Source organism: Emydura macquarii, unplaced genomic scaffold (assembly GCF_026122565.2).
Source record: "Emydura macquarii macquarii isolate MOO-44397 ecotype Brisbane River unplaced genomic scaffold, CSIRO-AGI_Emac_v2 contig_3603, whole genome shotgun sequence".
Classification (NCBI taxonomy): domain Eukaryota; kingdom Metazoa; phylum Chordata; order Testudines; family Chelidae; genus Emydura; species Emydura macquarii.
In genome coordinates, this window is record NW_027133740.1 from 6,955,597 (window position 1) to 6,969,972 (window position 14,376).

The 14,376-nt window shown below is 40.9% G+C and overlaps 1 protein-coding gene across 4 annotated transcripts in view; it reads right to left on the reverse strand.

The window, feature by feature from the left end:
• Window positions 1–14,376, reverse strand: part of FNDC3B (fibronectin type III domain containing 3B) — a 322,142-nt gene that overhangs the window by 84,167 nt on the left and 223,599 nt on the right. For all 4 annotated transcript variants that reach the window (XM_067536459.1, XM_067536462.1, XM_067536460.1 and 1 more), the window contains exons 10-11: window positions 10,841–10,979; window positions 9,598–9,651 (exon numbers count right to left, since the gene is read on the reverse strand). In XM_067536459.1, the coding sequence (XP_067392560.1) occupies window positions 9,598–9,651; window positions 10,841–10,979 (193 nt within the window). The remainder of the gene's footprint in view (window positions 1–9,597; window positions 9,652–10,840; window positions 10,980–14,376) is intronic.

Genomic DNA, 14,376 nt, shown 5'->3' on the forward strand with positions numbered 1-14,376 from the left:
AGTGAAGTAGTTTTCAGAGGGCTTTTAGTTCTTCAATCTACAAAACATTAGTGTAAAATTCACCAAGAATAATGTTTTGAAGCAAAAGGACTCAAGAGAGCAGAGTTCCTTTTCCCAGGGAAAAAACAGTCATGTTATTGCCCTAAAACTGACCTATGAGCAAACATAAGCCTAGTCTCTGCAACCTCTACAAATATGAAAGCCCCATTATACAGCTAATTATTATTGTCACTCTTCTCTGGGCCTTTTTAATTTGTCCTCTGTCCGGTAACGATCCCGACCCCTCCTGGATTGAGCGAGTCTGGGAGCCGGCCTGGGTGGAGGCGGCGGCTGCCTCTGGGCCTGAGGCTGAGATTGGCGTCTTGCGGCCTGCGGGGTGTAAAGCCCTAGGGACCTTAGGGTGGCTCGCGCGTCCTTCAGGGCATGGAGCTTCTCATGTGTTTTATCTGAGAAGAGGCCAGCGCCATCAAACCTATATTGGAATGGATATGAGCAATCACTCGAAGAGAGAAGCCCCATTATACAGCTAATTTTTATTGTCACTCTTCTCTGGGCCTTTTTAATTTGTCCTCTGTCTGGGTAAAATTCACAATGTGCAGAGAGTCAGTACAAGACCTGTGTGTTTCATGTACTGCATGCTGGGTAATAACATGAGAGGCTAAAATTAAACTGGCTCTTTAGTAAAGAGAGCTATTTACAGAGATACTGCAACTGCACCAAGCATACAAACTATCTGCAAACCTTTGACCTCTTGGTGCTTCCTCAAAACTCTTCCCTCCTTTAACCTGTGCTCCTCCCTCCAAGTGCCAGGCAAGTTGCACCATTAGTCACCACTTAATTCTACTTTGAAGGTTTCAATGACACCAAAGTGGTGAATAAATCTTGTGCTGCCCATCTGCACGGGGGAGAATTTGATTCTCTTTTCCTTCAGACTGCAACATGGAGAAAAAAGCAGAAGAGACTGAAAGGACCAGAAAAGAAATTTCTTTCCCAGGCACCAAGCCTGAATAGATGAATTTGGTGCATGGGCTTTCCATGGAATCCTCCCCCAGCAAGCCAAAGCAGTAGAAGGTGTGAATGGCTGCTGTCTCTTCCCCCACTCCTTCCCTGGCCTCAAATTAAATCCTTGGAGTGTACCCCATGCAGGGTGCGGGTGCTCAAATCAGGATATTAGTGGGGCTTATGTCTCTGGTGCAGACCCCTTGCATAGAGTTCCCCAAATTGCGTTCCCTCCCCCACACAATGAAATTCCATCTAATAACTGAGTCTGGAGGCCTCTGCAGTTGTGGATGAAGGGCTAGGATCTTCCCCCGGAGGCAGAGGGACATGTAATTTTTGTTAGCATCAGAGTCATCCTTCCCAAAGATTCTACAAACTGGTAACAGCTTCTGTAACTGTTGGACCAAACTAGTGTAGTGTAATTGACATTGATGCTGCAAGGACTATTTAAATAGTCACCTGAAAGAAATTAAATGTCTGCGCATATTAACCTTGTACAATACGTTAAATGCAACCAATTTATTCCCAGAAAGATGTTTGCAGACCCCAAATTGGCATAATCACAAAGATTTCCAGGAGAATCTTTTATATGCTTTGGTGTCAAATCTAGCTGATTGCATTTCCATAGCAAAGAGAGAGGGCCCAATTCTCTACTCCTTGCTCCCGCACAATGTGGGAGTCAAACACTTCTATTTTGATCTGGTAGCACTTTGCACTCACCCTGCACATATGTGAATGACTACACAGTGCAGTGCACTGAAGAATCAGGCCCAATTTTGTTAGTGACAGAAGCACATGAAAGGACCTATGTCACAACTCTGAACTGCAACAAGTTCCTGAGAATGCCACAAGGAGAGTATAGCACATCTACAAAGTGTGCGTTCAAAAGTTAACAACAATCATGCAGACCTCCTGTGATGCACAGAATTTGGAGTCACATGAGGGATATTCAACACATTGACAAACTGCCATATCTTACTTTTATTCATACAGTACCATTCTCCCTTTGCTCAAGAACTCAATTTAGTGCACAATCTATTTAGACATTTCCCAGCTGCTACACAGCTCAACTATATCAAGGAAAAAATGCTTTAGGATTTGTGACTTATCTAAACTGACTCTTATTTAAAAGATACTTATAAGTTAGAAGTAGTTTATGACATATTAAATTCTTTGACAAACCGTTATTGGATAGAAAAACTCTAAGAGAAAGAACGGTAGGGCACACTTCGCAGGTCAGGGGCAGCATGTCTTACTATCCAGGTTATACAAAATCTATTCACCACACCCACTGTATTAATGATGTGCAAGTTAACAAGTACAGGGTTATTAAGAGAAGATCTTTCCTCTTTTTCAGGAACACTCTTCTGCAGTCTCAGACACTTTTAATGATGTTTTTTTGTACAACCATTTAAAACTTTCCTGACTCTAGTACGTTTGATGTGTTTGCCACAGTGGTTTCTGTTCCTCTTCTTTTTTGTTTAAATGTCATCCATAGTTTATTTGATCATTTTTCTTTGATTATTGGTTCACAATGACTATTTGTTTGGCAGGCAAATGCAGACCTGAATGAAAATTCTGTATTTTGCTCCTCTCACCAAAAAAGCCTCTTGTGGATGGCAGTGAGCAAACGATGAGCAGGTGGTTGATTAAGGCATATTGAAAGGGGAGTCCTGGCTGAAAATGACAGTCATGGGAGGTTCTGATACCAGCAGCATAAAAGCTAATTTTGGTATTAAAAACAAATGACCATCTCCAAAGAATTCCAGCACATTATATCATGCAAATGTCACTTTCATAAAGTTTGGTCAAATCTTTGCAACTGCAATCTGTTCCCAACCTCCCCCTTACATCTCCCCATAATCCCTCCCCCCAATATAAATGACAATAATTCAACTTTATAACAACATAAATATGTTAATGTATATATTTGCTGCCAGAGCTGGTACTGCACATTATCCTGACCTAGACTGGGCTCACTGGTATTTCCAATTACTCAGACTGGCTGGTATTTCAGACACTATTGGCACCAACTGGAGAGGCTGGCTGATATTTCTAATTATCCTGGCATTAACAGCCTGGAAAGAGTCCTTTTTTAAGATTTACGAAAGCTTTAATGCTGGCATAATTTTGGAAAGGAACAACAGACAAGCTGGCACTGGCTGCTGCCCAGGAGTCTTACAATCCTCCCAGAATCCCCCTCTTATCCTTCAAATATTCAGCTTCCAAGTTTTAATCATACAAAGAAAGTTCCATAAATTGCTTCCAACACACAGATACATAGCTTCAGACGGAGGAAAGACATGGACTGTGACCTGTTCACTACACCTTCTTTCTCCTGTCCTAAATTCCAGGAGGCCCAATTCTACTCCCGATCTTCCCAATGGCACATCTCTGCTGCAGAGAGTTAGGGTCTGTTCCATGAAACGGGAACAACACAGCTCTACAAGTCTGGTAGAAGTTGCAAAATAAATTATAATAGAGAGTAACTTTAACCAGTTGAATTGATTCCAAAAGGAAATTAAAAGATTTTGTCTGCTACTGCATCTATATTGGAAAGGACTTAAAAAAAGAAAAGAAAAGAAAAGAAAAGAGCAGGAATCCCTTTGCCTCCGCTTTAAGAATCCTCATTACAACGTGTGGTGACACAATGGTTGTGAGATCTCAGAGCTTCTATTCTGAGAGAATCCATGCAGCAGAAACATCATAGAGATAGGCTGAGCCACTGGATACACTGTAGCTTCAGTAAAGAGAGAGAGTATGTTTGTACAGCTGCTAGCACAACAGGGCTCCAATCCCAACTGGAGTCTCTGGGTACTACTGGAATATAAACAATAAACTGTAACAACAAGATGATACAAGATCCTTCTCTTTGTGCAAGTCTAACACTAATATCAGAGTCCCCGAACAGACCTGCCGCCATCCTCTTGGAAGACAGCTCCCAGTTATGAGCCTGCTCTGGAAAGTGGAACTTAATGATAGCCCACCATAATTCTGACACATTCAAATATATAGGCCAGATTCTCAGCGGGTATAAATCTGTGCAGCTCCGCTACCTTCAGCAGAACTAAACCAGTTTACACCAGACGAGAATATAGCCCAACATTATACCACACACACACAATACACACACACATTAAGTATATATAAAACCAAAGTATTACCTCTCAATCACTAGTCCTAGACTGAGAAACACTATGTATATATGTGTAACTATTACTCAAGTTAAAATGCAATATGTATGTGTACAGAACTGAAGCTCCTTGTGCTTTACAGTCCACGAAGAAACAGCACACGAGATGTAGATGCTTGTCTTTGGCCCCCAAAGACTCCTATCCCTTCCCCAGAGGAGTCAAAAGCATGCTGTGAAACCATCAGACTGCCTACTTGCTCACCCCAACCCCTAAGAACTCCCTGGGGATATGCTCTTGTACGGAAAAAATGATTTATTGCTACTTGTAATCACAGACTCATCATACGCAATTTCATGTCTGATTAGCCACTCGAGGGCCTACTACAGTGAAGCTAATGGGAGGTTCATCAATGGATGAGGCCCTGAATCACTTTCATCTTATCTCCATTAGGACCAGAACAAAGAAGAAATCTTATAAGTGTAGGGTTAGTGCTGCTGACTAACCTTCGTCTGCCTTGCATTATTACCTGTGGAGCTCAAAAGCTTGTCCCTTTCACCAACAGAAGTTGGTCCAATAAAAGATATTACTTCACCCAGCTTGTCGCTTGCATTTTTAATCTCAGCCCAGTCATCACTTACCATAGGTTTAGTCAGTGTCTGCTCAAAAAGGAGATAAGGGCAAATCTGAGCCACAAAGAGGAGTTTTCATTAATGGCTAGTGTTTTTTAGCTGCCTCACTGCCATGTTTACAATTGCTGACACCATATCACAGGGTGCCCAACTCAAGTTCAGAAGCTCTCTGGAGGCTTTGAAGCCTGTTGAGCCAGGCATGGCCCAACCTGTAGAAAAACCCCTGAGGGTTTCCTATCTATCTATCTATCTATCTAACTTAATCACTAACTACTTAACAGTCTAAAACGGTAAACAGTCTGTAACAACAGCAATCAGAAGAAAGGGGATGCTACTTGCTAGGCAAGAGGCAAACGTTCCAGCAACCGTCAACGGATGGAAAGAAGGAACTGGGGGCCCGTGGGGTCGGCGGTGCCCTATGTACCGCGGCATGAGCGTGGTACTCCAAGGGGCGCCTGAGCTGACCCTACGCGGCTTGCTAAGGGGAAAAAAGTTCCAGGAATCTGTGCACAGGGCGCGCACACACCTATAATGGAATGGATATGAGCAATCACTCGAAGAGAGAACCTTTACACATCTAGGAGCTCAGTATGAAAAAGAAACTAAAGGTGCCACTCTAATGTTTGCTATTCTTTACAATTTTCTACTAAACAAACAAGCAAACCAACAAACATTAAAGCCAGCCTAATCCAAATAGGAAAAAAGAATAACACAATTCCTGGTATGGATTGCTGTGGGGATTGTGTTGATGTACATAGCATTCAGCTTTTCTTGCCATATTGATAGCAGACCCTGCAGCTCAGGAATTTGGGGAAAGAAAGAGAAGGTAAGATAAAATTGGCATATAGAAATATTAAGGAAAGTAATAACATTCATGCTATGTGAATAGGATGGGACAACCCTTGACGTAGGTATCTGACAACTGTCTACAACTCAGTGAGCCACACCATCTTTCCAACAAGAAAGCATTACCTGTAATTCCACTAAAGAAACAAATGCCAGTTTATTTGTGCTGTGATCTAAAACTGATGATCCCAAGGGGTTAGTGAGGAGTTTGGAAATCCCCACAAGAAGATGCAGGTAACCAGATAATAAAACACAACACACCTCTAGGTCAATTCAAGTCTCTGTGTCTAATAAAAACTGTATCCCTTGAGAGGAAACATTTTAAGAAGAGAATATTATCTCTATAGCTCTTACACAGGCCCTCAGGTACCACCATCATGTGCCTGGTATAGATAAAAATTGTTCAGAATCCAAGCTGGATCCTAGTCCCAAATCACCCACTTAAGTGAAGCATTAGGCAGCATGACTGGGCCTTCTGGATAGTAACTGCCACATTTATTCTCTGTCCAACTGAGAAAATACAATGATAACATAGTAGATGTAATGATCAGTTCTTTCTGGAAGACAAGAAAATCTGACTGAATGTGCTTTTCATAGCTACTTGAGTCACTTCTGGACAGCCTTGGGAATGTGGTATGTACACCCCTCACAAGGGCCCTTCTGTAGTCCTGCAGAATGCACGGTATGGGCTATGTCCTGATGAAGTGCTAATGACCAGCTGAAATCTTTAAACAAACACGAGCCTGGAAGTTTCAAGTGACTGTGGCCATCAATGGATTTAAAGTGCAGTCCTTTTGCTGCATTTTAGGGTACTGCCTCGTCCCCTGACTGGACTCTGCAGCAAGTTTATTTTTACATTTGAAAATGGTGCTATCTGCATTCCTGGAAGCATTTTAAATGCTTGCAACCTAACTGGAGATACTGTTTTACAGGCTAAGGTATTGCTTCATACAGAGTTAACATTAAACACACCCCAAGATTGGAAACATAGTACAGAGAGTGATAGCACCTGTTACTGGTTGTTGCTATGAAGTGTTAATAGGCTGCTAAAAAAACCAACGCTAGTGTGAATAGATTGCATGCTTTGTTCAGAGCTGGTTCTATGGCGGTCGTGTTCTTTTTCCAGGGGGAATGTGCCAGTTTGCATGACTTTTGGCCCTGTGCCTTCCCTGGATCAGTTTTATTGCTCTCTGGTTCTCTCTTTTGCTCAATGCCAATTTTGTTTCTGTAGTGTGAGGCTATATTCTTCCAGGGGTAGGTCCCATAATTTGTGTTGTAGTTCCCATGTTCTGAGGGCTTGTCACGGGAATCACGGGGAACCCTCATGCTATCCCTCATTATAAAGGGGGGTAATTTTTTAAAGGCAGATTACCATTCTCAGGGTGGCTTTCTAACTGTATTTATTTGATAGATTTCTCATTCTCCGCTCATGCAAAGCTCCTTCTGCTTTGCAGACAAAATTTAATTTCCTTCTGATCAATGATTTCCCTGTGTTTATATTTTATTCAGTGCCCTGCAGCTAATGAATGTTGCTCCAGCCGAGTCCTGGCTAAGCCTTTGCTGTTGCCTGGCAAGTGTTCTCCTCTTCCCCTATGTATTTATGTCTTGATTTCACTGAGATACAGTACAGCATTGTTAACAGAGAGTCTGTGCTTTCACTTACATGCATTTGGCATAACTATGTGAGAGGGTATAGAATACCGAGCGTGCACTGTGCTATGTACTTGGATGCCATAACTTTTGTAGTGAATTATGTATGTAAGTATACAGAAATATCAGAACTGATGAAACGACAAATGAAGGAGCCAGTGCCTTCCGGAATACATTTCTTTCAGATGGAAAAACAAGATCCTACTGAGACAACTGTCCTACGCACATCATCTCCTGTATTTTAAGAATCCTTTTGGATCATAATCTACTTTCAATTGACATATCAATTCAGCAGTCCATTTCTGTCTGATAATATTGTTTTTCCCCTCAAAATACTTCAATCTATCGCACACTAGACTACTGCAACAGCCGTCTTGTTTGCTCCCCACCGCTTCCAGCGGCTCTAGATTTTAATCCACTCAGACTCATGTCAAACCATTATGACGCATGCCAAATTAATTTATTGTGTCCATTATTCTCTCATCTTCACTGGTTGAGGGTCCACTCATGCATTCAACTTCTGCGTTGTTACCGGGGAAGAAAGGTAATCTAGTAACTAGATCAAAGGTCTGGGAGCCAGGATGCCTCTGAAACACTGTGTTGCCTGGAGCAAGTTACTTAAGACTCTCTGTACCTTCCCTGACATCTGCAGAACACAAGTAGTAGTATTATACTCCTTTTTAAAGATAAAAATGCTATGTGAATGCAAAGTATTATTATTATTATTGCTCTTGGTTAGACCCCTTTCTATGTTACTATGTAAGGGCTCTGTAACAAATGAGAATGTTTCCATTGACTTCTGTGGGCTCTGGATCAGGCTCTAAGATTCAAATTTACGCTCTTACCAGGTATTCACATTCTATTAACAGTATGCTATCAGTTTCCATTCTCTCTCTCTCGAGTTTTTTTGCATTTTAGAAATATCCCATATTTTAACCTCACCCTTGTTTGCTGATATGCTCCCACTGAAATTCAGAGGAGTTTTGCATGAGAAAAGATGGCAGTGTCTGGATCCTGTTGCAGAAGATGTGATGTCCTTCAGGATTTATGTCTCCGATTATCCTAGTCTAGTTCTTGTTGGTTCTCCTTGTTTGTTTTCGGTTTTCTTCTTATTTTCATTTTCTACTCTGCCTTCCTTGGGTTACTGTGCATGAATTTCTGTGTGGGAAGCACCATGCATACATATGGTGCCGAACAAGTAATAAATGAGAATAATAAATGGAAGGATTTTTTTCCCCTCTCTTCAGTCTTCTCCACCTTGCTTTTGTTGTTGTTGTTGTGGCCGATAACCTTTCCTGCCATTGTGCACTGCGGGCAATGAGCCATCCTGCAGCTATTGTTTAATTTGTTTAGTTCAGTGGGTTTCTCATCACGCAGGGCACACTTGCTGTGATATTGCATAGAATGAATGTTTGCACAGTGTGTGCTTCCAGATGTCAGACGTAGTATAATGATCTGGGAATATGTCAGTAGCACAGCAGTTGAAGACTGCACACAAAATAATATCCTTATATATGGCCAGTAGATGTTTTTCAGACAGTATAACTAAATATCCCCTTCCTGACCTCCCATTTCTGCTTTGGACCTTATTTCATGCTGGCTCCAAGCCTGGAAGCCCCTCCCTGATCCAGCTATGATTCTGTCCTCACGTCCGTAAAAGCTCATTTCAACATACACATCTTCCATGAAGATTATATTCCCTAGACCGCTCCTCTGAAAAGTGGTGCCAAAATACTATTTGCATAATGGAAGAAAATAAGAAAACAATGTTGCTCCATCACCTGCTTTTTTCACTCCTTCCCCTTCCCCCCATGGATATATTGTTTACTTAGAATGTAAGCTCCTGGGGCATAGACCTCATCTTGTTTATATAGTATTTGTAAAGCAACCAACACATGGTTACCACTACATAAATGATACTATTAATTTGCAGACCTATAAGAAAGGACTGAAGGATCAGATTCCAAGCTCTTTGGGGCAGATACTGTGTTTTTGTTCTGTGTCTGAACACTGCCTACCACAGCGGGGTCCTGGTCCATGACTGGGGTTTGTAACACTACTGCATTATACATAAATAAATAGTGATGCTCATTAATAAACTCATTGCACTAAACACCTGATCAGGAAATAAATGAACCTAGAAGGTGCAAAATACCCACAAATGGAAAACCAATTTCCCCATCTTTCCTCTCTATCGAATGCCATCAGGATTTCATTTTCCTATAGTTTGGTTCTCCAGTGTCTGATTCTTTTTCTTTACAAAACACATCTGTCAAATCAGAATGTTATTTAATAAATAATTTCATTTTTTTACGTTTCTGTAACTAGTTACCACTTACCTCATCCCACTCTAGTAGGTAGCTGGTGATTTTTGAACCGTTATCAATGGGTGCCTATAAACAAAATAAACAAACAAAAATGAAATCTTGGAAAGAAGTTTACAAACACATTTCCTTCCCAGAGCCAAACGGCTACATTTAAAAATGAAACCAGAGCTCTTGTTTTGTGTACAATTTGGCAAACATTTTAGTAGGTAATAAGAAGAGGATGAAAGGAATTAAATACATACTTTCAAAAGTAAGTCATTTTGGTGCTCATGAAAGGTACTACATTGAGAGACCGCATATCTGACGTCTTAAAAAATAAAACAAAAACAAAACTACGGCATGTGCAGTGTCAATGCAAGCTACCACGTTGTCTGGCCATTATGCCTTACCTGGGGGGACCAGATCTAGGGGTTTGAGGGCTGTCCAGCCACTACATTCTATTTAATCATTGAGAATGCCAAGAGAGTGCCCAATAATGCCACTTATCTACCAGGAAGCGAAATGAAATTGGCAAAATTATGCATAGGCTTGGAAGGATTAGATTTTTATCAGTAAATGTTGGTAAATATCAATTTCACAGTATACACACAGACAAAAATATTTTATGGATAATAATCAAAATGTACAGATCAGCAAAGTAAGAAAAATGCTGCTTGAGAACTGATCAGAGTTTCATTTAAGGATATTTACTTTGTATATTTTGATGTGATGTTGACAATTTCTATTTTAATAATTATAAAGTTTTCATTTTTAGAATCTCAATATCTACTGTCATTAAATAATTATTGTCTGACCCCCCCCCCCCCCCCCAATTTCCTGCAACTGTGAAAATTTAAATCAATAAAAATAAAAAAAATTGCTTAAAAATAAACATTGATATTAGCCATCAAAATTCTAAAAAAATAAAATAAAAAATTGAACGTTGCCAACCCTAATGATAGGTCATCAAACAGTCATCAGATGGTAACAAAATCCTGTAACTAGTCCACAAACTTTGGATTTAGAACTTTTAAAAGGTTTCAAATCTTATTTCCAAGTATCTAATACATGCAGTTCCCCAGTACAGTATATGTACTTTTTTATTATTATTTTGGATACCTACAAAAATGCAACAAAATATTTAAAAACACATCATAGTTCCCCCAGTGGAAACCAATGATATAACAGCACTAAATAATTGTAAATGGTTACTCTGATTATACATAACTGTATTTCACTTTGTTTTTCTAGGTTTCAGATACTTCACGTTACTTACCTTCCATTGTAAGGTTAGTGAACTTTTGGTCCTGTGTGAGGGTTTGGGTGGGAAAGGACATTCTGGAGCACAGCTGTGAGTGGTGAAGCTTATTGGCTCTGAACAGGATCCCTTTACTGAATTGTACACTGCATATACCCTGAAAATGAACACATATGAATTTGCTTACAATTAAAAAAGGAGCTTTGCATTTTCTCAACCGCAGCACTTCACTAGCAAAGCATTCATAATGCCATACTCTCATGATTACATGTTTTTCACATCCTAACCACTCTCCCTTCAATATTTTATTCCATATGAATGTTCAAACTAATTCACAGCAGAAGATATGTATTATGGCACTTGTCTAACTTCTTCCACTAACTAATCATTTCCTTCCAGTGGTGGATTCCAGTGGTGGAAACCTCCACCACCATTTTTCTTGACTACTACTGATGTTTGGCCCACTGTGCTAGAATCTTTTTGAGGATACAGCAAGGGACTGCTCAGAAACAAGGGGGTGAACTTTTTTAACCTATTCACTGCTGAACTAGATTCAATTCTCATTCAGCAGTGTTAATTTAAATGTGGTATCCATATAAATGCGCAGTTTGCCTCGTATAGCTGTTGTCAGTAGAGTTTGTGGAGCCTGGATTATCATGAACAGAGCTTGGGTTCAAGGTTTGCTGTGTTTTGTGTACTTGGGAGAAGGAAGTTTTCACAGTGGTCAAACACATTTCCTTCAAACAAGCTACAGTTGAACACCAGCTTAACTTCAGTACCTGGAAAGATAATGGAGCAAATAATCAAGCAATCAGTTTGCGAAAGCCTCGACAATAATAAGGTGATAAGTAACAGTTAACATGGATTTGTGTGTCACAACAACCTAATAACTTTCTATGGCAGGGTAAAAAGCCTTGTGGATAGGGAGAAAGCAGTAGATGTGGTATATCTTGATTGTAGTAGAGCTTTTGATACTGTCTCACATAACCTCCTAAAAAAAAAAAAAGTAGGGAAATGCAGCCTAGATTGTCCTACTATTAGCTGGGTGTATAACTGGTTGGAAAACCATTCCCAAAGAGTAGTTATCAGTGGTTCACAGTCAAGCTGGAAGGGCATACTGAGTGATGTCCCACAGGGATAGGTCCTGGGTCCGGTTCTATTCAAAATCTTCATCATTATAAAGTTTGCAGACTATACCAAGCTGGGAGGGGTTGCAAATGCTCTGGAGGATAGGACTGACATTCAAAATGATCTAGACAAACTGGAGAAATGGCCTGAAGTAAATAGGATGAAATTTAATAAGGGCAAGTGCAAAGTACTCCACTTAGGAAGGAACAGTCAATTGCAGACATACAAAATGGGAAATGACTGCCTAGGAAGGAGTACCGCAGAAAGGAATCCGGGGGTCATAGCGGTTCACAAGCTAAATATGAGTCAACAGTGTAACACTGTTGCAAAAAAGGCAAACATTATTCTGGGATGTATTAGCAGAAGTATTGTAGGCAAGACACAAGAAGTAATTGTTCCACTTCACTCTGTGCTGATAAGGCTTCAGATGCAGTAGAGCGTCCAGTTCAGGGTGCCACATTTCAGGAAAGATGTGGGCAAACTGGAGAGCGTCCAGAGAAGAGCAACAAAAAGATTAAAGATCTAGAAAACTTGACCTATGTGGGAAGTTCGACAAAATTGGGTTGTTTAGTCTGGAGAAGAGAAGACTGGGGGTGGGAGGTTTCAAGTACATAAAAGGTTGTTACAAAGAGGAGGGAGAAAAAACTGTTCTCCTTAACCTCTGAATATAGAACAAGAGGCAATGGGCTTAAATTGCAGCAAGGGTGGTTTAGGTTGGACATTAGGATAAATTGCCTAGGGATGCTGTGAAATCTCCATTATCGGATGTTATTAAGAACAGGTTAGACAAACACCTGTCAGGAATAGTCTAGTTATTATTTTGTACTGTCCTGAGTGCAGGGGACTGGATTAAATGACCTACTGAGGCCTCTTCCAGTCCTATGTTTTTATGATCATTAGCCCAGACACTTCTCTAGTCAGAGTTGGCACTGCTTCCTCTTCAACACCAACCCAGAGGCTTCCCTAACCCCCGACTTGTCTCTCTTCTTCAGGTAGAAAGAAGTGAACTGTGTGCTAGTAACTCTCCCATTTCTCCAGGACCTTCGAGAGTGTCACAGGTGACTGCTCACTTCATCTTTTACTTTTGTGGATCCACCAGGCAGAATCACTGCCCATCCCAATCCCAAGAGTCTTCTAGAGGGACCAGAGTGTAACCTGACCCTCTATAAAAATGAGACTAGATAACCTTTTCTCTCTTACTGCAGGTGTTTAGGAGTCTTCTGAAGTTTCCCTATCTATTTTGCTAGACTTTATCAGGCATTACTTTCCTCACAGGTTCAGTGCAGAGCACTAGAGGTTTCCTAGTTTCTGTAGACAGCGTGTGTACGTATGTGCCCACAAACAGATGTGATTGGGGCATACCTCAGTAAAGCCAGGATCTACTTGTAACTCCAAAAACAAGATAAAGCACTGCTAGCTTAAACTTTTCAACACCAGGTCTCAGACGAAGACAGTCACTAGAAGTGGCTGGATGGATACATGAGGTGGGATAGTTCTTTGGATTCATGCAGTTGTTGAAAAAAAAAACCTCTCAGCCAATCTGAAAGGGCTGGTTCTAAGACAATCCCTTGTGGACCGAAATGAAGGACTACTTTGCAGAACCAAATGCTACAGGTTTGCATACCTCCCCAAGCACTCAACAGGTTGAAGACTTGTCAGACTTTTTATTTTTCATTTAAACGTAACCATTTTATTTTCCCTTGGAGATCTTCCATACAGCAGAGCAAAATAGCTCTGCACAGCTTTTTGCTCAGAAAACTTTCACACTGCATTCAGAGAGTGACTTCTGGATTGGCTTTAGCCATTGTGTATTTGAAAGTGGAATATAAAAATTTGTTTTGAGTAGGTAAGAGTACTTTGTGTACAATGGCCACCAACATATGTAGTATTCAACTTCTGGAGAGGAGCAAAAGCTGCATACATTCACGAGAAATGCTTTGTAGAATTGCCCACAGTATCTTCCAATTAGCAGCTAGGAGTGAGAACAAATGTAATTAATTAATAGATTCACCACCTGGTGGCTGGATTCATTGTGTTTGTCCCCTGTGCATCACTGCAATCCAGAGTCAAAACAACACGAACAGCAGCTGTAGGCAATAGTTTGAACTAGGAAAGTCCAAAGGGAGCCTCTTTCTGGCCAAGACAGCAAGAGCATAGGGCTCAACGAGTAGTGATCAATGGCTCCATGTCTAGCTGGCAACCGGTCACAAGCGGAGTTCCCCAGGGGTCGGTCCTGGGGCCGGTTTTGTTCAACATCTTTATTAATGATCTGGAGGATGGGGTAGATTGCACCCTCAGCAAGTTTGCGGACGACACTAAGCTGGGGGGAGTGGTAGATACCCTGCAAGGTAGGGATAGGATACAGAGTGACCTAAACAAACTGGAGGATTGGGCCAAAAGAAATCTAATGAGGTTCAACAAAGAAA